The sequence below is a fragment of the Saimiri boliviensis genome, chromosome 19 (assembly GCF_048565385.1).
Source record: "Saimiri boliviensis isolate mSaiBol1 chromosome 19, mSaiBol1.pri, whole genome shotgun sequence".
Classification (NCBI taxonomy): Eukaryota; Metazoa; Chordata; class Mammalia; order Primates; family Cebidae; genus Saimiri; species Saimiri boliviensis.
In genome coordinates this window covers 34,151,097-34,161,577 of record NC_133467.1, presented here as the reverse complement: position 1 = coordinate 34,161,577, position 10,481 = coordinate 34,151,097, and the positions used below count along the sequence as shown (strand labels likewise).

General features: G+C 61.0%; 1 protein-coding gene across 1 annotated transcript; it reads right to left on the bottom strand.

The window, feature by feature from the left end:
- Positions 1-1,307: 1,307 nt before the first annotated feature.
- Positions 1,308-9,827, bottom strand: NES (nestin). The gene is made up of 4 exons (XM_003937848.4): positions 8,895-9,827; positions 7,656-7,780; positions 5,965-6,038; positions 1,308-5,731 (listed from the first exon to the last, which is right to left on the bottom strand). The coding sequence occupies exons 1-4, from the start codon at positions 9,675-9,677 to the stop codon at positions 1,833-1,835; spliced, it is 4,881 nt and encodes a 1,626-aa protein (XP_003937897.3). The 5' UTR covers positions 9,678-9,827; the 3' UTR covers positions 1,308-1,832.
- Between the last annotated feature and the right edge of the window lie 654 nt (positions 9,828-10,481).

Sequence of the window (10,481 nt, the reverse complement as noted above, 5' to 3'; positions counted from 1 at the left end):
AGGGCCTTGTTAGCAGTGGGTACAGGAAGGAGAGAGCGGAGGCTTGGGCTGCCAGGAGGGTGGGGTGGGGAGAGATAAGATCCCGGACCCTGAGGGCCGGGGCATAGGGGGTGTGAAATGGAGCCTGAGTGCCCAAGACAGAGGTGCTAGATGGAGACGGGCAGAGACATGGGCAGAGAAGCAGACAGTGAGGGCCTGTCAGGGAGGCCCCTACCCACCCCTCCCTGGCCGGAGGACAGGAATAGGAGTCAGAGGGGCTGGGACTTCATCTTCTCATCTTTCCCCAGGCCTCAGCCTTGAGCCCAAAGGGAGGACGAGCCTGCTCCCAGGCCTGGGATCGGCGCCAAATGCAGAACATTTGTTTGGCAGCCCCTATCCCACCCCCACCCGCGATATTTAGAGGTGTCGCCAGATCTTCCTTTTCCGTGGAGCTGAACCGGGGAGTGGCTTCTATTTGGGTATCCTGACTTCAAGGCCTGCAGGCCCCACCTCATCCAGGAACCCCTGGTCCCCTCCCTGGCCTACCCAGGGACACAGAGAGCTCCCGGGAAGCGGCGCTGGGAGGAGCCGCTATGGCTGGAGGACCCTCGGGCTACTTCAGGCTACTTCAGCACAGCACTGCCATCAGCCACCACCTTGACAGTTCAGTCCCCCGAGCCCACTTTCCCTTCTTCCCCCCTGCTACAGGGGTGAGGGAAGTCCTACTGAAGAGCTACACTGTCCTCAGCCTCTCTCCTGCTCTCCCAGGCCCCGGGAGGCCCCCAAGTCACCGGGCCCAGCCTCTCTCATTGTGTGGCAGAGTCTGAGGCTCAGAGATGATCGTTGCTGACCCGAGGCCACACAGCCAGACTGAGGCAAAACAGGCCTGCCTCTCCCCTCACCCTGCTCCCACCCAGCCAGGCTGAGCAGACATCACAGGCCAGACAGCTTGTTTGGGTTTAGAGACAAGGGGGCTTATTACGCTGGCGGCACCAAGGGCCTAATGCGGGGGGACATACACGGCTGGGGGTGGCCCGAAGACCTAATCCCTGTAATCAGTGTTGTGGGCAGAGATGATGATGGCCCAGGCTTCTGCAGGCGCTGAGGTCACCTGGACTGGCCTCCCGCAGGCAAGCAGCCCTCCCCAGGCCCCAGCACTGCTGGCTGCAGCTCGGGTCTGTCTGCCTTCTTCCCCCCAGGAGGCAGCCCCTCCCCAGCACCGGCATCTCCTCCCTCCTCCCCCACAGACTCCCCCGACCCTGTCTCTGCTCCTGTGCAAACCCCGAGGACTCTCTCCTGGCCCTGAATGGGGGAAGGAAGAGCACAGATTTTGAAGGCAGAGGCATTACTTTATTCAGGCAGGGGCGAGCCAGGCAGGGCCACAACGTGGCAGGGATGGGGTTGGGGGGTCAGGACATGGGAGTGCCCTCACCTCCATTAGCCACAGGCCAGACGGCCCAGGAGGGTGGCGCTACTGCAGTGAGATGGCGCAGGGCTGGTGTGCTTGGGCACAAAGGCCAGCAGATCGCCCTCCCTTCGGAGGGGCCTCTGGGTCCCAGACCTTTTCCAGCTGACGGGGTGTGGAGGGAAGGGGGCGTAGTCCTGTCAGGGTTCAGCTGACTTAGCCTATGCGATGGTGCAGGTGGGGGGTCGCCTTTGCGGGGCGGAGCTTGTCCCTACAGGCCTCCATCCTTGGATTCGGCTCCTTCGCCACATCCCTTTTCACCTTAGCCGGCCAGGCCTCTCAGCCGGAAACCACAGGTCAAGAGATCATAAGTTAAGAGTGCTGCCCCCGAGCAGGGAGCAGGCTTGGGACATCCTCCCCCTCCCCCGCCCCTAAGTCCCCAGTGCCCCTAATCCTCCCCTGAGGACCAGGACTCTCTATCTCCTTCCCTCTGAGTGAACTTCAGGAACGGACCCGAGCCCAGGTGAACAGGAGCCCCTGCCCAAGGGGTCTTCAGGGCACTCCCCTCCTCCTCCTGAAAAGGGCTCCCTCGGTCACCCTCAGGGACCAGCGGCGTCCCCTGCCCCACGTCCTCAGACTGCTCCAGCCCGTTCATCACTCCCCCATTCACACGCTGTGACGGCTCCAGGCTGGGACCCTGGCCATTAACAGCAACAGTGTCTGCCCCTGGGCCTGCGTCCTCCGCCCCACTGGGAATCTCCAGAGGACCAGGCTCTTTGTCCTCCCTCTCCAAGGAAACAGGGTCAGATTCTTCCTCTGAGCCAGAAGCCTCAGCACTCTCCTGGGACTCAGTTTCCAGGGCAGTCATGGGGGCACCAGCCACTGCGCCCCTCGAGCCGTCATCCCAGGGGACATCGGCACCCAAAGAATCAGACTCCATGAAGTCCCCTCTCTGGGAGCTACGCAGGGCCTGGAGGCTGCCCACAGAGGACCCTGGCCCCCACCGCCCAGCCCCTGGCTCCCTCCCCTCCTCCCCCTCCTCCCCTCCCTCCTCCTCCCCCTCCTCCCCTCCCTCCTCCCCACTTTCTTCCTCATCTGCAAACCCATCCGACTCCCCGTCCCGATCCCACACTGCAGGCTCCAGTAGCAGCTGGGGCACCTGGCCCAGAGGTTCTGCCACCTCCCCAGGGACCCCAGGAAGAAGAGAAGCCTCAGTCCCCAGGTCCTCAAATTCCTCTGACAGGTCAGAGTCACGGCCACGCTCCTCCTCCCCCTCTTCCCCCTCCTCCTCTGCCGAGGGTAGGGCCTCGAGGCCCTGGGAAACCAGGACAGCAGGATCCCAGCCCTCCTTTCCCGTCTCCCCTTGATGGGGTGGGCTCTGCTCTCCAGCGGGGTCCCACTTAGGGGAGGTGGGGGACCTGAGGTAGAGGCCCAGGGGAGTGGAGTCAGGAAGGGTTTCCCCCAACTCATCCTCCTCACTCTCTTCTCTACTCTGCTCCTCCTCCTCCTGGAGGCCCTCGGGGATCTCCCCAGAAGCCAACTCCTCATGCTCACTCTCTACATTCCCCAGGGCTTCAGACCTGCCCTCCAGCCCCCAGCTAGCCCCCTGGCTCCCTTCAGCCTGAGGCTGGGACCCAGGGGCATCTTCCAGGATTGGGGTGTACATTGGGCTGGGGGGCGCCAGCACTGGGGATGCAGCCTCCTCAGCTTCCTCTGACCCCGGGGGCCGAGGTGGAGGGGCATCGCTCCCATTGTGGCCCAGGGTCTCCGCAGGGAACGCCTCCTCTGCTCCCAGGGGGGCTTCAGCCTCTGGCTCCTCCCAGCCCTTGGGAGGCTCCAGAGGGTCTCCACTCTCCCCGGGCAGCTCAGAGAGCTCCGTCCCCAGAGCATCTGCCTCGCCTATGTCCTTTCTAGGCCCTTCCAAGCCCTGAACCCTCTTTGCCTCTAAACTCTCCTCTTCCAGGGGTGGTTCCATCACCTCTCCCCTGGTCAGATGGCCTGGGCCCTCCAGCCTTCCCTCCTCCTGTCCCGGGACTGCCTCAGCTCCCGCAGCAGACTCACCCACGGCAGGCTCTGACCCCAACATGACCTCTGGGGAGGCTTGGTCACCCCTCGGGGCCACATCCTCACCTTCCACCAATGGCTCTATCGCCTCTGGCAGTTCCTGGGGAGCCTGCAGGCCTGGGGTCCCCACCTGTTGTGGTTGCCCCTCAGGGTCCTGGAGACCCTCAGCCCCTCCCTTCCCACTGGCTCCCTCGGCTGCGCCCCTATGCTCTTTGGGCTCAGGGCTCCCTGGGTGTCCCTCGCCTGGGACCCAGGCCTCCCCTGTGGCATTCAGCTCTCCCTGCTCTACCACCTCCTCCTTCCCGGCAAAGCCGTCCTGCTCCCTCGGGTTCTGCTCTGCCTCGTCCTTATTTTCCCCTCCAGCCATCCCTGGGGGGCTTTCCTGAGCCAGCTCTGGGTCCTTCGCCACCGTATCTCCCCCGCTCTGCGCGTCTGCAGACGGCGGCAGCTCCCGTCCCTCTTCCTCCAGAGACCTCAGTGACTCTCGGTTCTCTCCCAGGCTCTCTTCCGCTGCCAAATTGCTTCGACTTTCCTTGCCTATCTCCTCTGGAGATCTCAAATTCTCCAGGTTCCATGCTCCCAGAGATCTCAGTGGTTCTTGATTCTCCTCTTCCGGGAGTCTCCATGTCTCTTGGTTCACTTCCACAGACCCCAGTGGTTCTGGAATTTCCTTTTCTGGAGGTATCATTGTCCCATGATTTATTTCTTCCAGAGACCACAGTGGCACTTGAGTTCCTGGAGACGTCAATGTTGCCAGGTTCTCTTCTGCAGACTTCAGTGATTCTAGGAGCTCGATTTCTAGAGATTTCACTGCCTCTACACGCTCTTCTTTGAGTGACTTTAATAACTCTTGATTCTCGTTTTCAAGAGGTCTAGCTATCTCCTGGTCTTTTTCAAGAGACTGCAGTGGTTCTGGATCCCCCTTTTCTGGAGGTCTTAATGTCATCTGATCCTCTTCCCCTAGAGACTTCCGTGGCTGTTGAGTCTCCTTTTCGAGAATCCTCAATGCCTCTTGGTCCTCTTCTTCTACAGACCTCAGTGACTCATGATTCTCTGTTTCTAGAGGCCTCACCATACTCTGGTCCTCTTCTTCTGGAGTCTTCGGTAGTTCCTGGTTCTCTTTTTCTAGCGGTCTAAGGGCTTCTTGGTTCTCATCTTCAAGAGACCTCGGGAGTTCCCGATTCTCCTTCGTCAGAGGTCTCAGTGCCTCTTCGTCCTCAACTGCTGGAGGTCTCAGTGGCTCTTGATCCTCCTTTTCTAGAGCTGTCGATGACTCTAAGTTCTCCTGCAGAGAACTTACTAATTCTTGGTTTTCCTTTCCTGGAGATAAAATGGTCTCTAGATTACCTTCAAGAGATTTCATTAGTTCTGGATTCTCCTTGGGCAGGGATTGCGATGCCGGTGTGTGCTCTTTTCCTGCAGGCTTCAGCAGGCCTACACCCTCTTTTTCTAGAGGTCTCACTACCTCTATCTCCTTCAATGGCTCTTTATTTTCCTTTTCTAGACTTTTTAGTGTTTCTAAGTCTTCTAAAGCCCTCGGAGACTCCTGATTCTCCCTCTCTAGAGTCTCGTGGCTCTGGTTTTCCAGAGTCTTCAGTGAGTCTTGAATCTCCTCTCCCAGAGAAGTCAGGGTTTCTTTTTCCACAGGAACCTGGGAGTCCTGGCTTTCCTTCCTGTCCATACCCTCTTCTTCACATACTTCCTGCTGTAAGCTGCCTACCACTTTGCCCTCTATGGCTGTTTCTTTCTCTTCCAACCCCCAGCTTTGCCCTTCACCTTCCTCTTGGCATACGCTGAACACTCTAGACCTAGCGGTTTCTCCATCCTTAGCCTCTAAACTGGAGTGGTCGGGGCTGAGGGCTGGAGCCAAGGAGGCATGGTCCTCTGGGGACTGGCCTGTGCCGGCGCCTTGCCGCTTGCCCACAGGCTCCTGCGCTCCAGGCAGGATGCTGGCAGGAATGGCCACCTTGGCTTCAGCCTGCAGGGGCTCTGCAGCCCGTTGCCTCCCACCCTGGGTCTGGAGCAGAGAGAGAGGAGCATCCTGGGCTCTGATCTCTGCATCTGCAGCAGGAGAGGGTGCCTGAGGTGTGGGTGGGATGGGGGTGCTGGCCAAGGCAGGGGTACGGGCCTGGAGGAGTTCTCGGTTCTTAAGAAAGGCTGGCACAGGTGTCTCAAGGGTAGCAGGCAAGGGTGAGGGGAGGGAAGTTGGGCTCAGGACTGGGAGCAAAGATCCTAGATGCCGGCCCTCTGGGGTCCCAGGGAATTGCAGCTCCAGCTTGGGGTCTGGAAAGACAGAGGGGGGAAGAAACAGCATCAGTATATCACTGGCAGTGAGGGGAGCCAAAGAGCAGCCACCCCTGGCAACAGTGCCCATGTGCCTGCCCCCGGGCGCCCACGGCTGGGCTGAGAGTATGCTTACTCACACTGAGACCATGGACTTCAGATTTAGATTTGTGCCTCGGGAAAGAGAGGTCTGGGGTAGAGTAAAGCAGGGTAAACTCGGCCCCTCCTCTTACCCTGGAAGCTGAGGGGAGTCTTGGAGCCACCACCAGGTGTTTGCAGCCGGGAGTTCTCAGCCTCCAGGAGGGTCCTGGAGATGAGGGAGGGAAAGTGGGGTCAGCCCTGTGTCCCCTGGCCTGCAGGCAGCAAGCCAGCTGGGGACAACTCAGGCTGAGCGTGCACCATCCTGGCCCTGCAGGCTTCCTCTTCATTTGACACTATCGCGCAAAAGCCACGCTCCGGGTGAAGTCACAGTCACAAACTCACAGACATCACACGCTTGGTCATACGGAGTCACACGATATTTGGGACACATAGCAGAGCTCACAGACTAGAAGCAGATTCCCACACAGTCGGACTCTGCCCTACACACACCCACACAAGGCTCAGGCGAGTCTCCTCCTCCCACCCCAGGCCAATGACCTCATCCTCTGTGTGGGGGACTGATTCTCATGCTAATTGCTGCCATTGTCCTTGCCACCATCTGGAGGGTCTGAGAAGGGGAGGCTTCTGGGGAAGTGGGATTTCTCAGGCCGTTCCCATGGGATGGGCTCCCTCCTCCTTCCCCGGTGGCCCCCAGGGCTCGCGACAGACAAAAGCAAATGAATTCAGCTCCCCCTCTCCAAATCCTTTTCATGCCTCAAAAACCAGCGGTTAAATTCCTCGGGGCCCACCAGACCCTTCCCCTCGGTGGTTTCAGTGGGGGTCGGGGCCCTCATCTCGGGATCTCTACGCACTCTGGATCCCAGGCTTTTTGGGGCACTGGGGTGTTTGTGTCCGGGCCGCTGCCTCAGTGCCCCTTTAACCAATTAGGGGAGCAGGCACCCATCAATTCAACAACGTAGGCTGAGCCTATTGCCCCCTGCCCTGCTCCAGGATCTCTGAGTCTGCTCGCCCTCGCAGTAGGCTGGCCTCCGTCCTTCCCAGGGCTGCGGCCTTCCTTCTGGGCCTCTCCTCCACATCCTCCCCAGAGCCTCGCTGACCTTCCTCCTCTGGGCATTGCCTCCCCTCCCTTCCTGGACCTCATGTGGCTCTTCACCAGCCACAGAGCCCCTTCCTTGGGCTCCATCCATGGCCCCTCAGCCCACAGGCCCAGTTTCCCAGAAGACACCGGGGGCTGTGGCCGAGGCCACACAGCCAGTGAGAAGCCGCTCCTCCTTGTCTCAGCCTTCTGCAGGACAACAGGAAATGTGGACAACAAAAGGCTGGGCAGGGCCAAGGGCACTAGGGGCATCAGGGGAGCCAGGCCGCACGACATCCAGGCTAGAAGAGGACTCGGACGTCCCCTAGACAAGGCTGAGGCCCAGGTCAGGTGGCAAGTCAGCGCAGCCACCCCAGGCCTGCAAGGGCTACTTTCTGTGGCTGCCAAAGGACGGGACCCCCTGGGTGTGGGCACGCACACAGAGTTGAAGCTTTGCCCCTCGGGGGAAGGGTCTGGATGTAGCCTCTCCAGAGGCTGTCCCACTCGGCAATATCATCTCTCCTGGGGGGATTTCCTGGGCACAGGACATTTCTCAGGTCTCCAACCTATGGGGGACAGATGAGTTCAGGCAGGACATGTCCCGGTGTGGCAGTGACCAGCTTAGTCACAGAACCCAGTGGCAGCACAGCTGCCATCACCGACACCTCTGGTCCCCTTCAGTCACACAGTCACCGGCAGCGTGCGTGTGCGCCTCTGTGCGCCAGGGTGGACGGGCCCATCTCGTACCTGTACGTGGCCACCTCCAGGCTGAGGGACATCTTGAGGTGCGCCAGCTGCTGCCGACCCTCCAGGACCTGGGCGATCTGGCTCTGCAGGCCCTGCTTCTCCTGCTCCAGGGCCTCCACAGCCAGCTGCGGGGCAGGCGAGAGGCAGTCAGCAGAAGGGCTGGGGTCCCTTCTGTGACCCACCCTGGACCCTGCCTGCTGTCGCTGCGGGGCTGCATCTCCTGCTGCCTGGCTGACTCCGAGCAGCAGACCCCCGCCCCCCCGCCCCACTCCCCTCCCAGACAGCCCCCTCTGCATCAGCCAAGATGAGCCCGGGGCCCCTGGCAGCCCTCTGGGCCCTCTCCCACGGCCTGCTCCTCCTCAGGCCGCCGATGAAATGGTAGCTCATGTTCCTCAGAACATAGCTCCCACAGGAAGGAGAGGTGAGGGAGGAGAGGAGACGGGTTACGGAGAGGAGAAGAGGGGAAAAAAAAGCGAAGGCAGAAGGAAAAACGATTAATCAAGAGGCCTGGAGCCTGCAGGACTGGAAGGCAAACAGCCCCGTCCCCCATTGTCCCATCTCCCAGGCCGTCTCCTGCTCCAACCCCCCACCCCCACCTCCCTTCCCGCAGGTTCTGGATTCTCTCTCCTCTCAGGGGAGGGATGGGGAGGTGGCCATGGCACCTCCGTGTGGCCCAGGCAAGAGGCTGTTTTCTCAGCTGCTGATCACATCTGTGCCCCGTGAGAAGGAGCAGCTGTCTTGGGCCTCTGGAATGTGCTCCAGGAAGCCGGGAAGCATGACAGGGGAGGGGGCTGGTAGCCATTCATTCCCGGCCCCTCACTCTTCCCCTCCGCGGGAGGAGGGCTGTGAGGAACCTGAAGATTCTGGGTGGCCAGGCCACCAGACTCAGCGCAGAGGCGACAGTGCTGGGGTCCCCCAGGGATAGCAGAGCCTGGGGAGGGGCCCGGGGCCTCGGTAGTCATCAGAGCCAGATGACGCCATCCAGAGAGTAGGGGGGCTGCTGCAACGGGTCTTGGGCCTGACTGCCCTCCCCCGGATGTGCTTCGAAAGGCTCCGAAGCCCCACCATTCGCACCCTACAATGGACGGGCTGGCAAAGTCTAGGACTTGTGGCCCCAGGTTTCTGAGAAGTGGCTCCTGAATCAGCAGCCACCTCGCTCCACTCCCTTGCCAGCAGGTCTCTGAGCTTCCTAAGGGACTTTCTGAAGCCCGGTCTCACCCAGATCCTCAACCTCCTCACCTGGAACTTTTCAGTGGCCCGCAGCCGCTCCTGCCAGCGGCTCTCCAACCTCTGTTCCAGCGCTGCCCTGCGCTCCTGGAGGCCTCCGCGCTCAGCCTGGAGCTGCTGCAGCTCTAGGCGGCCCTCGCGGGCACCCTGCACCGCCCGGCCCAGCCGCTCGCGGGCCTGGCCCAGCGACGTCTCCATGTGCGCCACGCGCTCCTGGTAGCCGCGCACTGCCCCGCGCCACGCCTCGCCCAGTCGCCTTGCCAGCTCCTCCACCTCCGGGGCCGGCGCGGAGGGCCCCCGGGGCGGCGCGGGGCAGCGGGGGGTACAGGCAGCCTGCGCGTTCAGGCCGACCCGCTCCTCCTCGTGCGCCAAGCGCAGAGCCTCTAGCTCGCGCTCCAGCTCTGCAGCCTGGCTGCTCAGCCAGGCCTGAGCGCATTTCTCCGCCTCGACGGCGCGCCGGTTGCGGGCTACCTCCTCCGCCGTCTGCTCCCGGGCCAGCCGCAGCTGCTGGCACCGGCCCGCCACGCCCTCCAGCTCTTCAGCCAGGTTGTCGCGCGCCACCTCGGCCGCGTGCTTCTCCCGCCAGCGCTGGTCAACGAGGGCCCGCAGGGCCGCCAGCTCGTCGTTGGCACGCGCCCGCCAGGAGGTGTCCCCGGATTGTGCCCGGAGCCCCCCGAGCTCCGCGCTGAGCAGCTCATTCTGCTCCTCTAGAGCCTTGACCCGGGCCAGGTAGGCCTCCAGGCGCCGATTGAGCTCCCACATCTGAAAAGACTCCTCCCCCATGCAGCCCTCCATCCTGCTCGTCTGACCCACTGAGGATGGACAGACGCGGGGCACCAGGAGAAGGGAGCGCCTCGCAGAGCTTTTCGGACGGAAGAGAAAAGAGACCGACGGGGACAATGACGGGGCGGGGCGGGGTGGGAGTAGCCTGAGCGACTGAGAGTCGGGAGTGGGAGCGAGGCTATTCATACTCCCGCCAGGCGGGCGGGAAGAGGGGCGGGACCCAGGCCTTAACCCCTTAGAGGTCAGAGAATGGCAGCAGTCTCTGTCCCCGCTTCCCCGGGGTGCTGGAGAGTGGAACCAAAAAAGAAGCCGTGCCATGGAGAATCGGATCTGATGGCTTTCTGGAGAAGGAGGCGGTGAAGAAAGGTCACAATCCTGGAAAAAGGCAGATAATAGACAGAACTGAGCCTGTGGGGGTGGGGGTGCCAGGACGTTCCAGTCTGGGAAGGAGTGCAGCTTCAGTTACTCAGCACATCCGAGGGAGCTATCACTGACTGAATTCCTCTAAGACTCAGTTTCCTTATCCATAAAATGGGAGCAATGATGGAAATCGCATGGCTGCTGAAAAAATGGATGTAACCAGTTTTTGTTTTTTTTTTTTTTTTTTTTTTTTTTTTTTTTTTTTTTTTTTTTTGAGACGGAGTTTCGCTCTTGTTACTCAGGCTGGAGTGCAATGGCGCGATCTCGGCTCACCGCAACCTCCGCCTCCTGGGTTCAGGCAATTCTCCTGCCTCAGCCTCCTGCGTAGCTGAGATTACAGGCACGCGCCACCATGCCCAGCTAATTTTTTGTATTTTTAGTAGAGACGGGGTTTCA

What these genes read in the sequence shown, in the direction of transcription:
- NES (XM_003937848.4), bottom strand. Translation starts at nt 9,677, where the DNA reads ATGGAGGGCTGCATGGGGGAGGAGTCTTTTCAGATGTGGGAGCTCAAT. An exon ending in CTGGAGGTGGCCACGTACAG is followed by an intron (nt 6,039 to 7,655) that starts GTACGAGATGGG and finishes CCTCATCTCCAG; the next exon opens with GACCCTCCTGGAGGCTGAGA. An exon ending in GACTCCCCTCAGCTTCCAGG is followed by an intron (nt 5,732 to 5,964) that starts GTAAGAGGAGGG and finishes CTGTCTTTCCAG; the next exon opens with ACCCCAAGCTGGAGCTGCAA.